The sequence below is a fragment of the Hesperophylax consimilis genome, chromosome 10, assembly GCF_061612785.1.
Source record: "Hesperophylax consimilis isolate HC1 chromosome 10, BYU_Hcon_1.0, whole genome shotgun sequence".
Taxonomy (NCBI): Eukaryota; Metazoa; Arthropoda; class Insecta; order Trichoptera; family Limnephilidae; genus Hesperophylax; species Hesperophylax consimilis.
Window position 1 is genome coordinate 34,487,156 of NC_142845.1, and position 25,575 is coordinate 34,512,730.

Consider the following 25,575-nt stretch of genomic DNA (forward strand, 5'->3'; position numbering starts at 1 on the left):
ACATTGCGGAACCAGGAGAAATAGCCGAATATCCAATTACAACCCTGATAAACTTTAACAAAGGGACCGGGTTACTGTCAAAGGAATGAGGTAAAATATATATTTGTATCTAAAAAGGTAATCTATATTTATTTAAAAAAAAAAAACTAATTTAATGCAACCATGCATGATTTAGTAAAAAATCTGTGACCTATTTCACGTAAAGGGGCTCACTTTCAAAGATTATTGGATTAGATATACATTCTCATGACTCACCCATCAGTGGCAAACGTAACCCAAATATTGATCATGACTTTCATCATCTCAATGTCTTCTGGAGTTGTAGTTGGGTTCATATAAACCGTTTTCAGTACATAACCCGTGTCATCTCCGTGAGATACACCTGAAAAAACAATTACACATGTTATTTTATTTCATTTTTATTATATCTCACTTTTTACAATTAGCTTTTCATTCTACATGTTTGTAGGTGTTTCCAAAACATTATACATAAAATTAATTTAAGTTGATGTATTTGTTAATTATTTTGATTAGAAATTCCATTATGTTTTGTCTGGTCAATATTATTTCCTAAGTTGGCAATACTGTGTATATAGCGTGTCAAAATGATTATGTTACTATCATGTTTTATAATAATTGAAGTCCCGTTTCATCTCAACCACTTTGCATTTTGTCTGTTTGTTAATTTGTTTTATCTTTCCGGGTCTTTTGAATGGTAATTCATTGCTTCGTAACACCAGACCCATGAAAAATCATGGGTTATTATAATTGCAGGATTTGTGAAGCTGAAAAAAAACACGTCAGAACAAAGACAATTGCTGCAGAATGCTCAAGAAAAAATATTCTTGAAACAATATTTACAGCAGCAAATCTAATAACAATTTTTTTGTGAATATTTGTTCTTGATCAGTTATATTAATCCAGGTGCACACAAACACCTTTAGTTGCAGGTATCAGTTCTGCCGTGTAATGACAAAACCATTAAACCCATAAAGGGGGCATTTGAGCAAATCTCGTATGAAGATTTCCCGTCTTGCCGTGATATTGTCGAGTTACATGGATTTTCCACTATGAAAATCTCGGTAAGGAAAGCACATTATAAGCAAAAATCTGCAAATGTGGGTGGATGGATATTAGTGGAATCAAATAATCCATACGTAAAATTCATTACAGTATATGCATATAAATATATTCATTTTTACATTAACTCCACCCGGGAGGTTGTCTGTATAAGTATATGGAGGTATACACGAGGTGAGACGACACAACTTTTTGAATTTGTATAAATTTTTAAATAATTGCCGACTATGGTTGCAACTAAAGTTGCCTGTATATCGGGGTCCTAAGTTATCATACATAGTGTCTGAATTCTGAAATTAGTATTTGTAATTATTTATAATTAAAATCTTAGTATATAATTTATTTTTGATTCAAGATAATACGTATGTATGTAAATGCTTTTTGGTATATTGCAGTAGTACTCAGTGGGAAAAGCAAATCATCTCTGCTACAACTTCTATAATATGCGAACACCGCACAAGAGTCCCAGCCGCCCAAAGCCAGTGGGACCATTACATGTAGTGAGGCTGAACGGAGTAGGCAAGAGTTACTGGCTATTCAGATCTTGTTACCTAATGCGGCTAAGACCATTTCAAACAATGTTTGATTCTAAAAATCACTTCAAGGGCGCCAATTGTAAGTTTAATATTATGTGAGCATGATTTTACTCATTTTTATGTACCTGTTCTTGTTTATATACATATTTATAATTATTTTTTAATGTATTAAGGTTACAGTAGAACCTCGATAATCCATACCCAGGCTAATTTAAACTAAGCTGTAACCTGAACTGCCAAACGAACCCTCTCTCCTCACACTAATGCTGTTTTTTGTGTTTTTTCTCTGGTTACATAAAAGCTCTTGTTTTAGGTAATAACATGGACCAAAAAAGCCCTGGATGGAGTAATTCGACAACAACTTGAAGCCGCGGGGAGAGGGGAGAGACGAATGGAGAAATGCCGCATCCTATTCCTTATGGCATCGATATAACTGCATTAACAACACGAAAGTAAAATAATAATAGTTCTTTATGCACCACTTTGCATACAAATCAGTTTAAAAGTAGTCATACAAGATGGCTGTCAGGCAATTTCCCCTAGATTTTCTTCAATGCCATTCATACGAAATCCTACTTATACTCTGTCCGGGGCTTTTTAGGTCGATGGGTAGTAAACGTGCTTCCTACGCCGAAACGAAAACATAAAACTTTGACATAGTGCAAAATTGTGCCATATTGGAAAGTTCTAAAGATGGAGTGTCTGCATCTTCACTTTCTCATAAATATGTTGTTGAATAATGTGATTTAGAAGTTCATTAAATACAATTATTTACCTAACCTAATCCGAATGCTTGGCGAGTCCAAGCAGGTATAGTGTTTCATTCGTTTGGATTATCAAGGCTCTGCTGTATTGTTATTGAGTAGGTACCCCAAAGAACTTCACAAGTGCGAGAATGCTTACCTAAATCGACAGGCTGATGAGACAAGAAACTCCCCAAGCTGGTGGCACCACGGTAATTGAAGTAGTAATAGTAAATTGATGATTTGCCAACGGAGGCTTGTAGCCTCGCTGCCTTTTCTGAATCGATTTTGAACTGGCGATCGCTCAAGGCCTAGCAAAGTAAATAAATATCCATCATTTACAACAAACCATGTTTATTTTATGTTTCAAACTTACTTTAACAACATTAGATTATCATAATACACTTATCAAACTCCACTGTACAACTTTCAATACACCATTACATCTTTCATACTTGCACCTTTTATAGCTGTATTAATTTATGTTCTGTAAAACACCCAACCTGGCGTAATAAAGATTTGCTAAACACAAATATGCTTTACAACAAACTGTTCATGTTTATTTTTATTAATATGTATGCACAAAGTTACTACACATTGCTCTGTAACTTTTGTAGTACCTTAAGTACTTATTTTGTACTCTTTTATACAATTATTGAACTCCTTTGTACAATAGTACTCTCTGTGATAATTTGTATTGTACCTGCTTATATTCTCAGCTTATTATGAAATGTACTATACACTTATTATTGTAATCCTGAATAAACAATTTTTTTATAACAATCACTTGGAGGCCTTCAATGCTATTATAATGTAGTACCTAAAACCTACATTGACTTTCGGAACACCGAGCTCCCGTGACCTAATGTGCCGAGGGTAAAAATTCCACAAACAATATGTACATATCTGTCAGATTTACATAAGGAAACGCCAGCGCTTAACAGATACACATTTTTCATATCCAATGGGTACTTAATCGCTTGAGAAGCTAATAATTATTATAAATTATATTCAAAGATTTATGATCTAACATATATTTTTCTGTCTCATGGTACCTACTTAGGTACATAGTCGCATTCTATAATATTATACTTGTACTGTACTTACTGTTTTTTTTTAAATGGAAAACTCTCCTTTTCCATTTTTTTTTCTTATTTATCAATTATAGAAATCAAACGTGGCAACATGGCATTTTGTCCTAATTTTGGACATCCAAACGGATATTTCAAAGCTCCATGGCTCATAATGAAAATTAACTTGCAAGTTTTTTGTATGTGTGAATACCGCACAAGAGTTCCAATTGCTCCCAACCATCTGGAGCCAGCGAGATTGGCATCCCCAATTGGGGTATGTTTTAAAACTAGGTAGTGGGGATGGGAAGAAGACGTGGAAGAGGAAGGTTGAGAAGCATCTGGCTATTCAGATCTGATCAACAAACACGGCTAAACCATTTCAAACATTTCAATTCTGAATTATGGTATTTGACGAAGGCGATACTGAGAGTATCTTCCACTCTGAAACGTGCCGCAATTATATTATATGTTATTTTTAATTTATTAATAACTAGCTCTACCCCGTCACGTGTTGCTGTGGGTCAATCTGTCTGTGCAGATAGAGAAACAATAGCGCGTGTTGCTTTACGTCCAACAGATTGCTCTGTTTAAAAACAAACATATTTTACCTGACAAGGTAAAATCTGTCATATATATATATATATATATATATATATATATATATATATATACATATAAAACACGCATATTCAAATGCAACTTTGTGTCAAAATTTCAAAGCAATCGTAATAGATTGTGAAACAACATAAATAAATTAAATACAATTTACTTGTGCACAACGGGGTTTGGACCCGCGACTTCCAGATTGCTAGTCGAGAGTCTTACCCCTCGACCACAGAGAAAGCTGAATTCCAATCAGCAAAAGCTTCATAAATTTCACAATGCCAGAGCAGATTAGATACGTGGGTATAAATAATTCACGATTTTATTAGTCAGTTCCATTCCATATTTACTTACATCTACGAGTCTCGACAGCCCTTCCTTAGAGAAATCGTTCCCAGAGAAATAATTGTCCTTTATTTTCTGTGAGGTCTCAGCGTGATTCTCCAGTGGGAGGGTATAGTTGTAGTCAAATATAAACGGCACCAAAGTGTCCCAGTTGTCTGCAATGTGTTCCAAGTATTCGTCCTTCATCGCGTAAACTGAAATGTATGACAAGGAAAACCATTGAGATATCTATATGAATTGTTGTAGTCAAATATATGCGGCATCAAAGTGTCCCAGTTGGCGGCAATGTGCTCCAAGTATTCGTCCTTTATCGCGTAGCGTGAAATATATTACAAGGAAAACCATTGAGATATCTATATGAATTGTGATAGTCAAAAATATACGGCATCAAAGTGTCCCAGTTGGCGGCAATGTGCTCCAAGTATTCGTCCTTCATCGCGTAGCGTGAAATATATTACAAGGAAAACCATTGAGATATCTATATGAATTGTGATAGTCAAAAATATACGGCACCAAAGTGTCCCAGTTGGCGGCAATGTGCTCCAAGTATTCGTCCTTTATCGCGTAGCGTGAAATATATTACAAGGAAAACCATTGAGATATCTATATGAATTGTGATAGTCAAAAATATACGGCATCAAAGTGTCCCAGTTGGCGGCAATGTGCTCCAAGTATTCGTCCTTCATCGCGTAGCGTGAAATATATTACAAGGAAAACCATTGAGATATCTATATGAATTGTGATAGTCAAAAATATACGGCATCAAAGTGTCCCAGTTGGCGGCAATGTGCTCCAAGTATTCGTCCTTCATCGCGTAGCGTGAAATATATTACAAGGAAAACCATTGAGATATCTATATGAATTGTTGTAGTCAAATATATGCGGCATCAAAGTGTCCCAGTTGTCGACAATGTGCTCCAAGTATTCGTCCTTCATCGCGTAGCGTGAAATATATTACAAGGAAAACCATTGAGATATCTATATGAATTGTGATAGTCAAAAATATACGGCATCAAAGTTTCCCAGTTGGCGGCAATGTGCTCCAAGTATTCGTCCTTTATCGCGTAGCGTGAAATATATTACAAGGAAAACCATTGAGATATCTATATGAATTGTGATAGTCAAAAATATACGGCATCAAAGTGTCCCAGTTGGCGGCAATGTGCTCCAAGTATCCGTCCTTCATCGCGTAGCGTGAAATATATTACAAGGAAAACCATTGAGATATCTATATGAATTGTTGTAGTCAAATATATGCGGCATCAAAGTGTCCCAGTTGTCGACAATGTGCTCCAAATATTCGTCCTTCATTGCGTAAATTGAAATATAATACAAGGAAAACCATTGAGATATCTATATGAATTTACTTAATTAATTATCGCCCATTTAACAGCTTTTACATAGGAACAGTAAAAAATTATACAGTCTTTTTCTTTCCTTTTAAACATAACTGAAATGCCCCAGTAAAAAACTTTTGCATATGTTTTGTGATAAATTGAAGATATCCACTGACTCATCAAATGATAATAATGTTTAAATAAATCATGATAACACATTTGGCCGTAAAATTATCAAATTGTGTATGTTTAGGTTAGGTTAGATAGTCTTACTTGCTCCGGGATAAAGGCCTTCCTGGGCGGTGACAGACACCAGCCAAGGGACATCATGGAAAAGGCCATTTTTGATAATTTCCATTGGATGGTTGGATATGAAGTTTTCCTTCGTTCTGAATGGCTCGATTACGGGACCCACGGGAGAAAATGGAGTGTGGTAAAACGGCTGAAAAATATTTTAAAAAAATTAACTTTTTATTTATGTGGTTAGTGGTAGGTACCTATTTAGGTATAGATTTATTGATAAATTAGTATAAATATCTGGAGGGAGGTAGTAGGCAGATGCATACATAAACTCTACAATACTTACACACTAGAAATGCCTTCCATGTAGATTTGAAAGGAAACCAATGTCGTCACTGACCTTCTCTCTTTCCTTCTTCCCTCTTTCACTTGCCTGACATCGTATATATCTCTATCCCATTTGATCGAAATGAAAGTTCAATAATTTGATGAAACACTGTTATGCATATATTATAACATTTAAGCGATGAATGGCCAGACTTTTGGAACACGAAACCAGCCCTCATCGCATTTCTTGTGTTCTTCATTCTATGACTTTATATGACATGAAGAGATCTGCCTAAAGAGTTGTGTTTGGAGGGTGGATGGTTAGAGTGATTGGTGGATGGATGGACGGATTGATTAGTGGATGGTTGGATTGATTGGCAGATGGATTGATTGCTTGACATCATTTACCATGAGCTTCCTGACGGCCTTAACAACCTGCACGGCAGGTCTGTGTCGCAGGCAGTCCACCATGTACTTGGTGGAGGCGGTGGGACAGCCAAGCGAAGCGCCCACGCGCAGCGCCGTTTCGAGGGGGGCATCCTGCAGGGTCCAGGGGCACATCGCTGTGCCACTCATCGAGATCGCCTTGTGGAATAGACCTGCCGGCGAGCAAGCGAGTCAACAACTTCTATGTTAGAATATATTATGTGCAGTTCGATAAGTGCCAAATTTAAAAAAATAATTATTGTTTCAAAGTACGATAGAAAACAACAGTGATCTGTGAACAATTCAAACGTTTTCATTGCTTACTTTCTTACGCAATGTGATAATTTAAAAAAATATATATATTTAAAGGCATTCGGTACAGATTTATAATCCTATTACAATACACATGTAACAATTAACATAACTTAAAAATAGATTATATAAAATAATAATAATAATAATGATTTATTGTCTTCTTTTCTTAGTAATATATAGAGATAATGATATCCTCACTGGGATCTCCCATGCTTAGGATGTCATTTATACATTATAATTTAATTATAAGAAATTAATATTACAACAAAGTAACATATGAATTTAATTATAAACATATATCATGTCTTTTTTTTTGTTATTTGTTTTTGGGGTATTATGCCATGTTGCGCTAACTCCTTCTTTAGCCAACGTTTCGGACAGCATTGCAGTGTCCATCATCAGGGCATATGTGTTATTTTAAAAATATAAATAACACATCTGCCCTGATGATGGACACTGTAATGCTGTCCGAAACGTTGGCTAAAGAAGGAGTTAGCGTAACACGGCATAATACCCCAAAAACAAATAACAAAAATACTTTTGGCCGTGAAAATCTTAAATATATCATGTCGTATAATTTTTTTTATTTTTTTTAAGTAATTTTAAAGTATAATAGGTATATAAAATTCTTGAAATCTTCAGGGCCAATATTAAAAATGTCAAGAGACCTAGATTTATGCTTTAGCAGCAACATACCTCTTGTCATGCTATGCTATGCTGGGCCAGCACGTCCATTCTGCTTTTGGAATAGAAACCCATATAACAGGTTGTGGTGTCGATCCTATAGCCATATTATGGTGTCAGGTCATTAGTGCGCATGGCTGTCTATTGGATTCTTAATCACTTCAAAAAAATACATTTAACTAGCCTTTGGACATGGGAGACAGCATGTGGTAGTGCACGCTGGCGCCGCCGGCCGACATGCCCGTGATGGTGACGCTCTTGGGGTTACCGCCAAAGTGGTGGATGTTGTCCCTAATCCAGCGCAAGGCCATGTTCTGGTCCTTCAGACCCAGGTTGCCTGGCAGAGCGCTGTCCTGGGTGCTTAGGAACCCTGCAAATAAAACACGGGTTGTTTTTCTACATTTACCTGTGGAGACAAATGAAGCACCGGAGGTGTCCTCCATTGGGGAAATGGAGGTAGCTATCTACATCCTTATGTTCGGACACTTTCATATATATATATTTACTTAACTAAAATTAGTTCATAATGTATAAAATGGTAACATACATATCATGTTCTAACATATCAATAGGCACGTATTATTATTATTTTTTAAGTTCAACATTTCATTTTTCCTCACTTCTTTTTAAATTTAATTGCATATTTCTGTTATTTTATATTGAAAGGTAATAATTCTTGAAAGACCTTCATAAATATTTATAATAGCAATTATTTCTGAGATTTTGGTTTCTTTCGAAATTAAATTCTTATTTCAAATTGAACAACACTTCGTTTATCATTAAAAATAATGGGAATTTCCTTTAAAATTTTCAATGATTTAAAAAAAATTCAACTAAATCGAGAAACAACGAATCTGAACATAATGTACCTACAATTAATAAAATACCAAAATACCATTCTGACGTCATCAGAACCCACGAAAATGAAAACATTGAAAACGTACCTAATATATATATATTTTTTTTTTTTTTTTTTTTTTTATTATTGTACGACAGACAGGTAAGTCCAATTATGGTACAATTTTATTAAAACTAACAATACATGTACATATATTTTTTAAAACATGGTATAGTGATATTAAACACATCTATATCCGCTGGTAGGGCATTTAGTAAGGTCATACCTCTTGTCATGCTATGTCGGGCAATGACATCTGTCCGACCCTGCGGTATACAGAATAGGTCGTGGCTACGATTTCGACAGTATTTATCAGGAACGAATAATCCACAGCATGACAGGAGATATGGGCAATCGATAAGGTTTTTTAGTAACTTTAATTCAAATACCATGAGTCCGGCATTACGCCTAGTCTCCAGGCTTTGGTAATTTGTCTCCTTTAGCAGTTCCACGTGATGCATGAATTTCGGATATATTCCGTATGATCGCATGTAAACATACCTTAGGAATTTTTTTTGAATTTGTTCAATCATATTTATGTATTTAAGTTGATAAGGTATCCAGACAGTACTGGCGTACTCCAGCTTGCTTCTGACCACTCCGTTGAACATGGAGGTCATTGTTTCTTTGTTATTGAATTGTTTGCAAGTTCTAATTACAAAACCAAGAGTTTTGGAGCAAGCCGAGGTAAGCTGGACTATGTGGTTTGAAAATGTCAGCTTGGGATCAAAGATCACCCCAAGGTCCTTGATGATGTTTACGCGTGTAAGTACTTCACCATTCATTCTATACTGGCAGAATACCGGATTTTGTGAACGACTATAAGTCATAACAACGCATTTTTTAATATTGAAGTTAAGTTTATTTTCTACCGACCATATCATGATTGAATCGAGGTCGGCCTGCAGTTTCGAATAATCATAATCTGATTCGATTTCCTTCATCAGTTTCATGTCATCTGCGAATAGTAGACATGAGCTGTGACGTATACAATCCTGAATGTCATCAATCAGAATGAGGAATAACATGGGACCGAGATTCGATCCTTGAGGAATTCCTGACAGAGCTGCGAACTTATGGGAGTCGTATCCATTTATATTTACATACTGACTTCTATCTTTTAAATATGACGCAAAAAATGTCAGTAAGGGTTGATTAAAACCTATTTTATGCATCTTTTTTATTAGAATATCGTGATCTACTCGGTCAAATGCCTTTGCGAAGTCCGTGTAAATTACGTCCGTCTGATGCCTACAGTCTAGGCCTTGTGCTACCCGTCGAGAGAAAGAGAGTAAGTTGGTTACCGTTGATTTCTTCGGTAAGAAGCCATGTTGATTACCTCTTAAGAAAGGCGTGATTTGTGGACTGATTTTATCACAGATAATCATTTCAAAAATTTTTGGAATTGTTGACAGTACTGCAACTGGTCTATAATTTCTGACGTCAGTCTTTTCATCAGCTTTGTGAATGGGGCTGACCCTCGTTAGTTTCCAACACTGTGGAAATGTGGAAGACATGATGCAGAGATTAAATATGTACGCAAGGGGAACACAGATATTTGGAGAGATTTTTATAATTATTGAAGGAGGAATACCGTCCGGACCAGTAGCCTTATCAGGTCGGAGATTCCGGATACAAGTTTCTATTTCCTGGATGTTGGTCAATCCGAGTGAGATATCTCCAACGTTCCAGGGTGATGCTGTTGGGAAATTGGTTTCAAGTTTAGGGGTTACTTGACTATAGACGGAATGAAAATAGTCAGCAAACTTATTTACAATTGTGTTAGGGTTAGTAAAAGTTACGCCTTCCTCAATCAAGCATGTTGGTGAGGTTGGGTTAACTTTTTGTGACCTAATATAGTTCCAGAAAAACTTTATGTCGTCTTTGATCCCATTCTGAACATTTTCCATGTATTGTTTTTTAGCAAATTTTATTTCAGATTTTAGCTCGGATCTACTCGCTGAAAATATCAGATAATCGGATTGCTTTTTGTGCAATAGATATCTTTTTCTGAGCGATTCCTTTCTTTTCAGTTTATCTATAATGCTCTTATTGAACCATATCGGATATACATCGTTTGTGATGTTGGGTTTGTTATTTGGTATACATAATTCAAAAATACTAAACAGTACATTGTTTAAATATTTCACTGCTTCGTCTACAGATTTTATGGTGTACAAAAATGTCCAATCAAAATGCGAAAGAATATTATTGCACAGTTCTATGTTTGCTCGCTTATAATTAAATTGGTGGAAATTATAATTGTGGAGCGAAGGCGGGGGCCCGCGGGGGGCGCGGCGATCGTTTTGGCGGGGTCTTCGTCTGCACCGAACCGCTCTTGATAGGCGCGCGGAAATGTCCAGCGTCGGGTGATGCTGGTCTTCATTCACCAGTGGTTCCTCGCTTCTCATCACGTCACACACATTTATATTACTGAGGATAAGATCGAGAATGTTATCGCTACTGTTCTTCACTTTATTGTACTGCGTCAGTCCATTCGAGTTTGTGAAATACGAAAAATCAGTTAAGACGTCTTCGGGTTTATTATTTAAGTTAAAATCACCCAAAATTATTATGTTCTTATTTAATAATATATTGGCTTTATTGTCTAAATGTTCATAGAAAATACGTCTATTTTCGCTGTCATCTGTGCAGTAGAAGTACACTACACATATAAACACAGTAAAGTTATCTTTACACACTTTTACCCAGAGGTGTTCGCCATCTGTTTCTAGCTCCCTTACTCTTATTGAATTTAACGGTTTACGTACTGCGAGCTAGGAGTGAGCGTTATTTAACGTAACTAGATACAATAACTAGTTTCGTCGATGTAACGGAAATAACTAGTCTCGATAAAATTACAAGTAGTTATTTTTGTAAATGCGTTATTTGGTGTTGGGTGTGATGTAAAGTAGTTTCGGCCGTTTCGCATGCGACCGCGTTTCAGTAACGCCGCGTTTCGTAACGTAACGCGGTAGTCGGCGCCGTCGGCGGGACGGATTGTTATTTGTTATGCATATGTGAGACTAGTTTCGGTCGTTTCGCATGCGACCGCGTATTTCCAATCTCTGCCGCGTTTCAGTAACGCCGCGTTTCGTAATGTAACGCGGTAGTCGGCGGTATTGTTATGTTATGCATATAAATCACCATTAGTCCTCGTTTCAGTCGCCTACGCGTTTCGTTGCTCTATCTATAACACTTGTACACATTTTAATATTGACAGTTATTTTGAAATATTATTATGTTATTTTTGCTTATAAATGTATCTTATGTAATAAATAAATAAAAAATAAATCTGTTTGTATGAGGGTGACGACCGTAATTATAGAAGGGTAAGCAGAGAGGATAGACCGCTTTTATTACCTCCAATGTTTTGTTTTACATTGAAAATAATTAAATAATTTTAGCGCGACTGAAACGTGAAAGGGATTGGAAATACACCTCCCGGGCAGCCGAGCGAATACCGCACAAGAGTCCCAACTGCTCCCGTCTGGAGCCAGTGCGAAACAATTTATTTTTGGGGTATACCATGTAGCGCTACCCCCTTCTTTAGCCAACGTTTCGGACAGCGTTACAGTGTCCATCATCATACCGCACAAGAGTCCCAAAAGCTCCCGTCTGGAGCCAGTGCGACTATGGCACCCCCAATTGAGGTATGTTGTGAGTTGTGAGGCTGAAGGTAGTAGGGAGGGGAAGGAGATGGGGTAGATGATAGATATCAGTGAAAACGATGAAAAGGTGTAAATAAACAGTAAATATAACGTGCAAATAAACTGTAAATATCAATAACCATTGTATATTATTCGTGATTAGTCGGAACTAATTAATTAATTAGTCCGACTCGGGAGACACGCCAAACGCGGGGCCAACACATGTACATGGTTGACATTTGTCACGCGAGGACGGGTAAGTGAATGAAAATAACTAGTTACAAAAATAACCGTTTTGAAACAGGTTACGCCGACCAAGAAACTTGTTTCGTTACGTTTCTTGAAAATGACGTTACGACCCACGTCTACTGCGAGCAGTACCCCTCCCCCTCGTTGCCCCTCTCGGTCCCGGCGATGTACTGTGTACTGGCTGGTGGACAACAGTTCTGCGTCGAATACAGAGGTTTGCAACCATGTTTCAGTTAGAGCAATAACTTCAGAATTTTGTGAAATAACGTTGTTCGAAAATTCACCTATTTTCGTATTTAGACCACGCACATTTTGGTATTTCAACGCTAGTTTTGCCATTTTTAGGTAGGTAAAGATTTACCTGATTGTGTGCCACCTTCTTTATTTGTAATATAATATAATATAAAAATATTGATTGCGTATTTTAATTAAAAATGTAAAAAATAGACTGCTTCTTCTGCAATCGTCTATAACTACCTATATATATTATGGTTAAGGTTTTCACGGGTGTAAGATGTAGAATAATGTTCTCGGTTTACCCGCGTAAAGTAGTCCTTAAAAGGACTTTTTAATTCCTGACGTTTCGGACAGATCTCACTGTCCATCTTCAGAGGCCTCAATATCAAGCAGTATGTGTGTAGCGACCTGATTGGGTTGCTTTGAACTTGTTGGAAGTGCTTCTGAGAATTTTGGAAATGCCGGTTTTGGGTTATTTTGGTCAATTATAACTTTCCAGGTGTTGGGAATTCTAATTGAGTCATTTGTGGTATTCATATTATTTTTATGTTTATGAATTTCAATTGCTTCGCGGTAATTGAAATTCATAAACATAAAAAAATAATATGAATACCAGAAATGACTCAATTAGAATTCCCAACACCTGGGAAGTTATAATTGACCAAAATAACCCAAAACCGGCATTTCCAAAATTCTCAGAAGCACTTCCAATATATATATATATATATATTACTTGTAATGTTCTGGGGTACTGTTTAATTATATTCTTTTTTTTTTTTTTTTTGTATTAGGCAATTCACCCTAAAAAGAGTGCTATGTGCCGTTAAAGTTAGGGGAGATGGTTATAATTTTATGGGAAATCTATACGGGAATAGGAAATCTCAAATATTGAAGTCATTCAAGTCTATGAACTTGTATAGAACTGAGAAAATTCGAGAATTGTTAAGAGAAAGTAAATAAGGAATACTAAGGGGAGATTGGTGGGTGATTTTTATAAGTAAACGATAAATGCCTTTGAAAGATGAATGATTTTTACAATTAAAGAAAACATGATCAAGAGTCTCATTTTCCATGCCGCACTGGCAGAGTGGACTATCTAGGACCCGGATTTTAAACAAATGGGATGCAATGGAGCAATGACCAATTCTCATTCTCGAGATACAGGAAATAAATCTTTTGGATTTTTTCTTGCCGTGGAACCAAGGTTTACTTGGTATATGATTTTGTATTCCAGCATAAAAAGCACCAGTTCGGGTTTTCGTATTAGACCAATTTTCTTCCCAGGAGCGAATCATATTGGATTTAAGAATTGGGATGACGTCAGAGATAGGAATTCTAAAATCTAAAGGATTAGAGCCAGAAATTGTTCCAAGTTTAGCTAGAGAATCGGCTTTCTCGTTACCCTCAATTCCCAAATGGCCAGGGACCCAAACCAATATTGTCTCGAAATTTAATTCATTTAAAGATTTAAGGGTGTTTCTGATATTATAAATAATATAGTCTTCTGGTTTATGGATATTTGAGGAAATTTTCAACACTGCGCTTAGTGAGTCAGTGCACAGTAAGGCTCGTCGAATATTGAAAAGCTGGATTTGGCTCAAAGCTTGTTCAATTGCGAAGCATTCTGCAGTAAATATAGAAATTTCTTTAGGCAATTTATAAGACAAATCTAAATCGAATTCGGGAATGTGTACCGCAGCTCCACAATCTTTGTTATCAGACTTAGAACCATCTGTGTAAATGAGTGAAAATTCTGGAAACTTAGAAGATGTAATGTTTTTAAATTTTTCCTCAACATTTTGATTAGATGAGGTTAAAATATCAGTTCGGAAGTCTGAAGTTATAACATTGGGGATATAATTGATAGAATCAAATGGGATAGTGAAAATAGGAAGGATAGGATCTTTTTGTAGATTTTGGAGGGAAGAGGACAGAGATTTGAATGAAAGAAAACTTTTTAGAAGGAGAGGAAGTCGATTTTTATCTGTCGATCTTTTTTCGTTATTTAAGTTATTGAACAAATAATCAAGGCTTTGTTCTAAAGGGTGACGCGATACAGAAAAAGATTTAAAAATATATTTATCAGCCAGGAATTGTCTCCTCAGAATTAAGGGGGGATCAACACATTCTACCTGGAGAGAATTAATTGGAGAAGATTTCATCGCTCCAATAATTATTCTGAGCGCTTTCGACTGAATTCTTTCAAGTTTTTTGTCCAAATATTTAGGAAGAGGATCGAAAAGAAATGTTCCATAATCCAAATGGCTTCGCACTAGAGCACCATACATTAATTTAAGAGTAGTAGGATGGGATCCCCACCACACTCTGGAAACAGCTCGCATAATATTTAGCCCCTTTTCACACTTAGCCGAAATGTTCTGAATATGCGGGAGCCAGGAAAGTTTATGATCCAAAAGTAGTCCAAGAAATTTAATTTGCTTAACGATTTGAAGAGGGACATTATCAAAGCAGACAGAAAAGGGGGGTATTTTTCTTTTGCGCGTAAAAGCCACTACTTTGGTTTTAGACGTAGCTAAATTCATCCCATTTGTCAACAACCAAACTTTAATATTATGTAAAGCCAAATTCAATTCCTTCGCAGCGCGCGATAGATTTTTGTGTGATAAATATATAAGGAAATCATCAGCAAAATAAAGTCGCTTGATAGATGAAGGAATTACATTGTCTAAATCACTTATATATATATTAAATAATAATGGACTGATTACGGACCCCTGAGGTAACCCCTTCCATAGTTTGCGATTTATTGTTTTTGAGGAAAAGTGGATAATAATGGATCTGTCTGTTAGTAAATTAATAATAAATTGAACTAGTTTTAAGGGAATTTTTATTTTAATTAATTTTTCTTTCAAAATGTTAATTAATACATCGTCGTAAGCTGACGAAAGATCAAGAAATGTGGCCAGAGTGCAAGAATTAAGGGACTGAGATATACGGATGTCTGTTGTTAATACACTTAAATTATCCATGGTTGATTTCTTTTTCCGGAAGCCATATTGATTAGGAGAGATAATTCTGTTATTTTCAACAAACCATTCCAATCTGTTCTTTATCAAGTGTTCTGCTACTTTCATTAAACACGACGAAAGAGCAATAGGACGATAGGATGAGATTTCAGATGGATTTTTGCCAGGTTTTAAAATCGGAAGAATTTTTTGAACTTTCCAGACTTCAGGAATAAATCCCGTTTCGAACATGTAATTAATTAGGGATAAAAAATATTCAACCGACATGTCTGAGAATGCTTTAATGAAACTATATAAGATTCCATCAGGGCCAGGAGAAGAGTCTGGAAGGGAATTGATTACTCGATTTAATTCACTTACTGAGAAAGGAGAGTCCAGCCAGCTAGAGTGAGATGGATAAGAAATAAAGGAAGGCATTTCCTCACATCTGGCAACTGACGGAGGAGCTATCTTATCAGCAAAACCTATAATAATTTCTTCTGGAATATGTTTGGAACGCTGGGGAGTATATGACGAACCGAATTTTTTTAAGTTGGACCATACGGATGACTGGGGAGATTCAGGAGACAAGCGTTCACAGAATTTTCGCCATCCAGACCGCTTTTTGTTTTTCAAAACGCGTTTCGCTTCTGCCTGGGCGCGTTTCACAGAAAGGTAATTTTCGAAAGACATACATTTACGGAAAATGGAAATTGCTTCTCTTCTGGATTTGACGACACTAGTGCATTCTTCATCCCACCATGGGGTGGAATGTTTTATCTTAATGTTTACATTACGTTTTTTAAGTGTTTTTTCTGCAGCTTTTATTATCATGTTAGGAAATAATTCACATTGTAAACTAGTGTTGACGAGGGAAGACTTAGATGCTTGAACAATGGAGTCTAATTCTGAAGAAAAATTTCTCCAATTCGCGTCTTTCGTTTTAAATTTAAAACTATTGTTTATCGAAAAGGAATGCGTGGAAGATAGATGGTGGAAGGTAATTATTATAGGAAAATGGTCACTGGAAAGTGGATCTTTAAGAATGTTCCAAGAACATATGGGAATCACCGAAGATGAGCAAAGAGATAAATCGACTGCACTTTTCCGATGTTGAGGGGCAGTGAAACGAGTTGGAGATCCATCATTTAGAATACATAAATTATAGGTATCCATAAATTCTAATAGATTATGGCCAGAACGGTTTGTTAACTCACTGCCCCAAGAAGGAGAATGAGCATTGAAGTCCCCAAGTATCATATACGGGGGACGAATCTGGGATATAAATGTTGACCATTCGTTTTCAACAAAAATTGTAGAGGGAGGGATATATATTGATAGTAATGTAATATCAGATACAACAGCTGCTACTATTTGAAAATTATTGGGGAGAGTGTTGAAAATAATTTGTTTAAAAGGGATAGAATTATGTATAATAAGAGCAGTGCCACCTTTGCCGTCCAGTCTATCATGTCTTAGACAATGATATCCAGGAATCTTAAATTGGTATGAGGGTTTTAACCACGTTTCGGAGATGGCAGCAACTGAAATATTATGTTCATCAAGTAACTGTACAAGATCAATTTTGTTGGCGAATAGACTTCTACTATTCCATTGAAGTATTTTGCTCAGTTGCGGATACATCGGGAAGGCTAGAGAGTAAAGATTTCATATAATCGGCAGCGTTGGACGGTACTTTATTGTTATTTGAAAGGATCGTAATTAATAGGGTAATTAAAGTTTGAATAAAAGAAGAATTTTCAATCATGACTTTAGGTAAGATATCGGAAGTGGAACAGTTTTTTAAGGCAGTCCCATTGGGAGCCTGGGATTTATTATTCCCATTCGGGTTAAGTAAAAGATCATTATGTAGTTTTTTATCGAAAGAAGGAATAAATTTTGGATTAGATTTTATCGGTTTGAAAATTGTTTCTTTGTGGGAAGATGATAGAGGGGATTTAGGGGAAGAAAAATGAAAGATAGAAGCGTTAGACGTTATCTCTGCAAAAGATTTTTTCGTAGGAGAGAATAATTTAGAAGCCTGAAAGTAGGAAATGTTGTCTGCAGCCATTGACTGTTTGATATTTCTCTGTCTAGATAACTCTGGACAGGCCACACTAACAGCAGTATGGTTGCCCTTACAATTAATACAAATAGGGTTATTCGTTGTATTTTGACACTGTTCAAAGAGATGATCCTCTCCGCAATGGAAACAACGAGGAGGGGAACGACAAATAGGTTTTGAATGGCCAAAACGGCAACAGTTGAAACATTGGATCGTCGGGAATCTGTATACTTCAACGGGAAGAGCGTTATAATAAATAAATACACGGGATGGTAATGTTTGACCTTCAAAAGTGATAACAACGGATTGGGAAGGTTTCCATATAGTGGTGCCGGTGGAAGTATCCTTGAAATTCAAACGACGTGCTTTTAAAACTTTTGGAGTTAATTGAGAGTCATTAAGAGCGTCTACTATTTCTGTTTCTGATAGATCGGTTGGGATACCTCTTACTCTGCCCATTCTGGTTAAATTGAAAGTAGGTATGAAAGATTTAAATTTATTATTTGAAAGAGAACCTATTTTTTTAACAAAATCATTAGCTAATGTGGCGGATTTAAATTCTATGGATAGTTTGTATCGACCTTCCGGTTTTATTGATCCATTTATAATACCGAGGTTATTGAGTTTTGAGCTAAAAATAAATTTACCGAAATCCAGGGGATGAATTATTTTCCCCTGTTCAGTCCTTTGGACATTAACAATAAATGGAGCTGAAGATGAAATAGAATACATAAGCTCAATGGCTTTTGCTTCTGTAGGAATGGTATCATTATAACTTCCATGAGAGATTGGGGATTCGTTTGTTTGTGAAAGAGATTTAATTTTAGGAGGTACATTAAGACAAAGCGGAGGTCGTCGTTTTCGGGAAGGAATGGTTACAGAAGCTTGGGAATCATCAGAATCGTAGACGTCTGCAATCTTAGAAATGGACTCAGGGTCAGGAGGTCGATTTTCATCCTCCTCCATTTCAACAAATTAAAAAAAAAAAGAAACAATAAATACTATTTAAGAAATAATAAATGGTAGAAATAATACACGCAACTGCGTCGCAAACTTATAATAGAAACAAAAATAATGAATACGAAAATGTAACAATAAATAAATCTTATCTGTACGCCGCGCCGCCGTCAGTCAGCCGTCAAACACAGAGCACTGGAAGTAAACACGACTGCACACTACCGAGGTTCGGTGACTACTCAATTATATTCTTAGTATGGAATAGTATTCAATAAATGCTTTGGTCTGTCAAAGATTACGCATTCGTAAGATAATTACAATGAATGTCTTGCAGGACATACCTCCGTTCTATCAGAGACTATTAGTTATTCTAGCGAGGAAAGCAACTGGAAGTAAGTTGGCCACCTAGGGATGGGCTAACAATTCGTGTACAACTGACATGCTATCTCTGTCACGTGGCCAAAATTCCGCCATCTATGGAAATACCTTAAAACTATATAATATACAGGATAGTAATAACTTAGACTACAACCAAATAACAACACTACATTACCTAAGATGCCGAGTCTGTAGTTCAAGCTGACATAGACAACTTTGTGGTCCAGCAAGTAGTCGGGCCCATACTCTGTCCCGGACCCAAAGATGAACGCGCCCCCGTGAAAGTAGACTATCACAGGCAGCTTGGGGCTGTCCGGGTTACCGGGGGTTGGGGAATACACGTTGATATAGAGACAGTCTTCATTGCCTGAAACCAATTCAACAGATACGTCATAAATTATGCCTACTTATTCGGTCAACTTGATCTAGAAATTTTAAAAATAAATTGGAACTAGAGTTTTGGCAAGTTTCCTTACTACCAAAATAATTAGTCAATTAACACTTCATTTCAACTTAATTACTACAAGAAGCAACTATTTACGTCCGGGAGAGTAAAAAAAAATATTATTAAAGTTCCAAAGTTAAAAATTTTCCATGGGGCCTATTGAAGATGCTGTGTGGGGGGTTTTAAAAGGGAAAGGAAGGAGAGGAAGTAATGGGAAGGAAAAAGGTATGAGGGGTGGGTATGAATCTGTGGGTCAATGTGACGGACGTGTGAATTCATCCCTCCCACTGCGTTGCAAAGCGATGGATCGAGAGAGTCCGGCAGGAGAGGTCGAAAGGTCTTCCTCAACCAGTCTCTCCCGATCCGGCCCGCCTTGCAGTAGGTGAGCATACGTATCCGCCATCAAGATCTAAACAAACCTCACCCATGAACCCGGCCACACCTGCTAAGTCACCAAAAGTAACAAACTACTTAGGGTGACCTATGGCAGGGGTGTTGGTTATCCAATAAATAGTTCCCGGAGCGGCGGTAGCCATTTTGTTAGTGACGTTTGCCGAAAGATTCCACAACACGGCATGGTGGTCGAAAAATTCTCAATGACTGTAATCAACAATATATTGAATAAAGAAAACTTAAAAAATATGCACAGATTATTAAAATAACCCAAACTAAGAACCTAATAACCTATTTGGTGAATGTTTTTCCATCTCCCACGAGGTAAATTCTTGTTTCTTTTGTACTAATTAAGATGAAACAAGTGTTATTTCAATAATTTAGACGTATTTAGCTGTTAGCGTAGTAAGGAAACTTCACCAAACTTTTTTCATTACTTTCGCAACACTTTTGTTTTTAGGAAAAAAAAATTTGTGTAAAATTTATTTGGACTACCATCAGGATCCTATAAGTACAATTTATTTGGTCTGCCATCAGGATCCTATAAGTATAATTTATTTGGTCTGCCATCAGGATCCTATAAGTTCAATTTATTTGGTCTGCCATCAGGATCCTATAAGTAAAATTTATTTGGCCTATCATCAGGATCCTTTAAGTTAAATTTATTTGGACTACCATCAGGATCCTTTAAGTACAATTTATTTGGTCTGCCTGGATCCTATAAATAAAGATTGTAAACTGGCGAAATCAGTTTTTTATTAAAATCTACATAGATTCCAGCCCTGTTCAGTGATTTGTGAACTTTGTATAGTGTAACTTGTATGTTTTACCTGCTACATCGTCGTCCCCACTATCGAACTGGTCGTACCACTGCACACAGATGTTGGATAATTTCTTGGCCTGCCAAACTCCATACCATTTCTTCACTCGTTGTGGGTCCTATAAAAATGACAGGAAAAAAATCATAATTAATGTAAATATTTAATATGGTCGATGAAGTCATTCCTGGCTCCACGTACTGGCAAATATAATCCTGCCAAATATCAGGCGAGAGTTTGCAATACTGGGGGGAATACAAGTATACAAGTATAAATACATAGACGATGATTTCGTGTCTCACCGTGCATGCCACACGTAGTTCCTAAAACCCCTCTATATGGAAGGAGAGAGGCTCCGCCGGTTACATGACCCCATTGAGAGACGACCTGGGTTCTCACAGTCTCGTAAACTTCTCTATCTCTTTTAGTCCTCCTTCCATGGCCGGCCATGAGAAGCGCCCAAACGGCGCCTGGTGCTAGTAAAAACCTCAAGGGCGCTGTATTAGATGTCAGGTATTATCAAAGCCTTGGTTCCTTGGTTCCTTGGCACCCGGTGCGGCCCAGGGCCAGCCCTTCCCTTCAGCCTCACAACATACCCAACCACAGAGCTGACCATAATATTATTATATATTAATAGGTACGTAATATTACAATTAAATATTCAACAATTTTCTGAATGTTTTCGAAATATTTTCCAGAAAGTTATTATACAGGCTGTTAAGGTACGTGCATGATTTTTTTTTAAATTTTTATTTATATTACTGATTTTTATTAAAAAAAACATCTAAATTGTCACAGGAGACCAAAATTTAATTAACATTTTTTTTATATCAAATAATGTCAGCAATCACTTGGTTAAAGTGAGTCACGGTTGTTACAGGTTGTGCAGGGACGTACCCTGAACAACCTGTATAATAAATAAAATATTTAATTTTCACTGGAATTTCCGCACAGTTTGAAATGTGCTGAATGCTAGTAAATGCACAAAATAATTTCCTTCAAAGCCTATGTCGTCTTGGGGATACTGTTTGGAGGGTCTTTTTATAAGCAGAGAAAGTCCTCGGAAGGAAAAAGGCATGAGGGCCAGTTAGGAATCTGTGGATCAGTGTGCTCAGAACCAGGAGTGACTTATGAATACATCTCTCCAGGATCCTCCTGTAGAAGTCGAAGGATCTCCCTCAACCGAATTACATTCCTCCGATCCGGCCTGCCACGCAGTTGGTGGACAGACGCAACCACCACCAAAACCTGTTCAAATCTCAACCATGAACCCGGGCACCCCTGCTAAATCACCAAACGAACGAATTGCGAACCACTTGGGGTGAGGTACGGCACGTACATGAGAAAATGAGTATGGCTGATTTATTAAAATACTGTCAAACACGTTGCTATCCATTTCTTAATAAAATATTAATCCGTAATCCATTCAGAATATTTCGAACACGTGTTTATGCAGCTATACTTTTCCTGATAAGTATAATGACGTAAAGCCATAATATTAGAATATTTATGAACACGCGTTCCGACAACCAACATATTCGTGTTTTACCGACAGTTTGTTAGGAAACCCGTCAATTCATTCGTTTAAAGCCTGCAGTCCCGTTTTTAACTATTAATATTGTTTACAACACATGTGCATCAGCACAGTATATCAGCCTTTAATGTATCAGGCCAGCAATTATGAGCGTATTTTGAGCAAAAAATGTGCAATGTAATTTTGCTGTCCGATGACATTTTTTTCAATTTGTAATGGACTCGCCCTGGGATAATTTTTTTTATTAATGATTTATTATGGTGAGAAAGAAATTTTCAGTCGATCTCACGAAATAGAGACTTCCAGATGTTGGCCTTAAAGTTATTCTAAGAGCAAGTGCTTAAATTTATTAGGGTAGGAAAAAAAACTTGGAACATGCACTGTATCGTCAGAGACCTCCGGGGTGGTTTGAATTCTTAGATTTTATTCAGTGGAGTAGCGACGAATTTAGTTTGGGGCGGATAGAAAAAAAACCCTAACAAGATCAATAAGAAACAATTCAACTTGTGACTAAGTGACTTTCTAAGTATGAAATACGCCGTTAAATATAGTTACGTAATTTTTCTAAGGATTTAGACAAATTATAATTATGAATAGCGAGGTAAATAACATTTTAACAGGACGAGTTTGGAATTTGCCTAAGTAAATTAAAATCTCGCAAGAAGATTTAAAAATAAAACTATCACATCAAAATTATTTACTACATTCTAGAATTAGGTTGGTAATTTGAAAAGAGGCTAAAAACTGGTAGGCCAACACGCCACTGGGCTGGAAGAGTCGTGTTTCATTCTTTTGAAAAGAATTGGACAGTTTACTGGAGAAGTAACAATTTATTGGTTTTGAAACGATTTAAATTAATGTGACGGGTTCTAGAGCTCATAATTGATGGGGTCTTTTAGTGAGTTTCTGCCATTGAATACACGAAATTTCGAGAATTCAAAAAGACATAAATTATAAATCGCATATGGCGATTTGGGGGTTGGTTTGGGAAGGGAGTCTGGATTTGAAAGCGCGGGGAGACGGTCGAGACAGTTAGCGTTGAAGAACGGGAGAAGGAAGTCGATAGTCGAGGGTGAAAAAAGCGGTTCAAGAGAGTCAGGTTTTGAAAACGTTGGGAGGCGGTCAAATAGAGTCAAGGGGGTCAGAGTTTCAAGGTCTGGGAGACGGTCAGGAATAATCAGGATCGGTCAGCGTTTTAAGATAATCGAGTCAGTAAAAACTAGGAAGCGCGTCAACAAGAAATAATCGTCGGGACGCGAACACGGCTAAAGTCATTTGGTGTAGAAGGTGTGGTTTTCTAACAGCATGAGTATTTTACTGCATGTGACTGTGTTTGTTTTTTATAATTATTTGGATTGTTGACACTAAGATGTATCGGTAAGTCTATTATAATCTAATTATTAACACTTATTTCCATAATGTAAACCAAGTAATTCAATTGTATTTTGAAGTAAGAGTGTTTAACATAGTATGTATCGGTAAGTCTATTATAATCTAATTATTGACACTTGTTTCCCTAATGTAAACCAGATAATTCAATTGTATTTTGAAGTAAGAGTATTTGACTTGAATGCTATAGGTAATTGTGTTGAAATCTTCAACAGAAGAATGGAGTTCGGACCCTTTTAGCAGGAGAGGCCATAAATCACCTATTGTGTTGGGGCCGCCTGGGACTTGGTTAGTTTAGCTTTAGATCATTCAACAATAGACATTATTTATGAGTTAGACAATTTTTTCTGCAATTTAAAATGATTTAATAACTCTCCAGTAGTTATATTTAGCGTCAAAATTTATAAAATATAAACCATTGTAATTATGCGATGTTTTATAATTCGGCGAACGGTTATTAGTCGAAACAATCAGATACCTATAGGCGGAGTGGTAAAGAATGGAACGGTAAATTATATGCTTCAATGCCTGTTATTTGACAATGAGTTATCGTATCCTCCTTGGGAATTCAACTTATTCTTCACGGAATTCATAGAATATATTTAATTAAATATAACTTATTCGACCATCACTCTCACTTAGCCATGTACAGTGAGTGCACCATTATTCCAACTATTAGAGCCACGTGCGTATACCTACGTACCACTAATACCTACTTCCAAGTCCGTTTTACGAACTTTGTGAAGGCTACGGTCTATTGTAGTTATTACAGGGGTTTCTCTGTTAGCATATAATTTTCATTCAATTTTGAATCGGGATAACGCAGCGGATTGAAGCTAGCCGCCGAGAGAATGCATCTGTCTGGCATTCCTATTCTATCAAGTGAGATTTTCATTTTTCATAAGTTTGGCGGGGACGAAGTGTACGAATTTTCCGTAGGCTGTCCTATCTTACCAAAGCGACAAAAGCGAAGGGAACGAAATTTGTGATTGGCTTGCCTAATAGGGACTTTTGTGTTAGCAAAGTCGATAACCCTGGATACCGAGATAAAGTCTATTTTCAGTAGAGCAGCGCCGGCTTTTCCCCTGCTCAGGTGTGGTTGAGTTATTCCCGTAAAAGCATCGGTTTCTGTCGAAGGTGTTGGCGGACCAGCCTTGGATAGTCACCCTGAATAGACCCCTGTTTCGAGTATTTTCAGCTGGTGAGAGGACGCTTTTCACGGAGTTCAAATCGAAGGGAACGAAGATTGCTAATGGGCTTTCCTACTTGAGTTAGCTGGTAGACGAAGGAACAAAGCGGATAAGGGCTATGCTATTCTTGTCTGGCGTATGGGGAGGATTTTCTCGCTGACAGAACGAAGGGATCGTGACGAATATGAAGTTGTTTCGGCGATTTCTGACGTCTTTCCTGCCAAATTCAATAAGTACTTACCCCACTATAGGAGGAGAAGTCATCCAGAATTAGGTTGGAAATTGACTCCGACTGAAACCGTTTGAGCTGCCGGAGATCGGATGATTTCAGATTCACGACCTGATGATTCCAGTATCCCTGATCCTTAGCGCCGGAAGTCGAGGATATCACTTTCTACCATTCTTTGATATTTGAAGCGAGCGGAGGGTGACAAACGATAGAGCGAGTGACCATGACTTTGAAGTGGGGTAAAATCTCCCGTCTCGGAAACACTCGTTATGTCGGATGGACGCCCCATTCAAATTAAATATTGACATGACTATTTTGAGTGTGGACGAAAGACTTGAAGTATGTTCTGTATTGTACATATGATAAATATGTGTCATTACCTCTACTGGAACGAGAAGCTGTATAGACTGGAGCCAGGAGCTATTTGGAGTAGCGTGACTGCAGAGGCGAAGTCGATCAAACTGAAGC

General features: G+C 37.0%; 1 protein-coding gene across 1 annotated transcript in view; it reads right to left on the minus strand.

Moving 5' to 3' along the window:
* The window catches only part of LOC149420664 (venom carboxylesterase-6-like), a 42,844-nt gene that overhangs the window by 1,609 nt on the left and 15,660 nt on the right, over positions 1-25,575 (minus strand). Inside the window, exons 2-9 of the mRNA XM_089636871.1 lie at positions 20,778-20,886; positions 19,285-19,476; positions 7,894-8,079; positions 6,693-6,883; positions 5,991-6,159; positions 4,390-4,574; positions 2,520-2,670; positions 256-382 (exon numbers count right to left, since the gene is read on the minus strand). Coding sequence (XP_089492997.1) covers positions 256-382; positions 2,520-2,670; positions 4,390-4,574; positions 5,991-6,159; positions 6,693-6,883; positions 7,894-8,079; positions 19,285-19,476; positions 20,778-20,886 — 1,310 coding nt within the window. The remainder of the gene's footprint in view (positions 1-255; positions 383-2,519; positions 2,671-4,389; positions 4,575-5,990; positions 6,160-6,692; positions 6,884-7,893; positions 8,080-19,284; positions 19,477-20,777; positions 20,887-25,575) is intronic.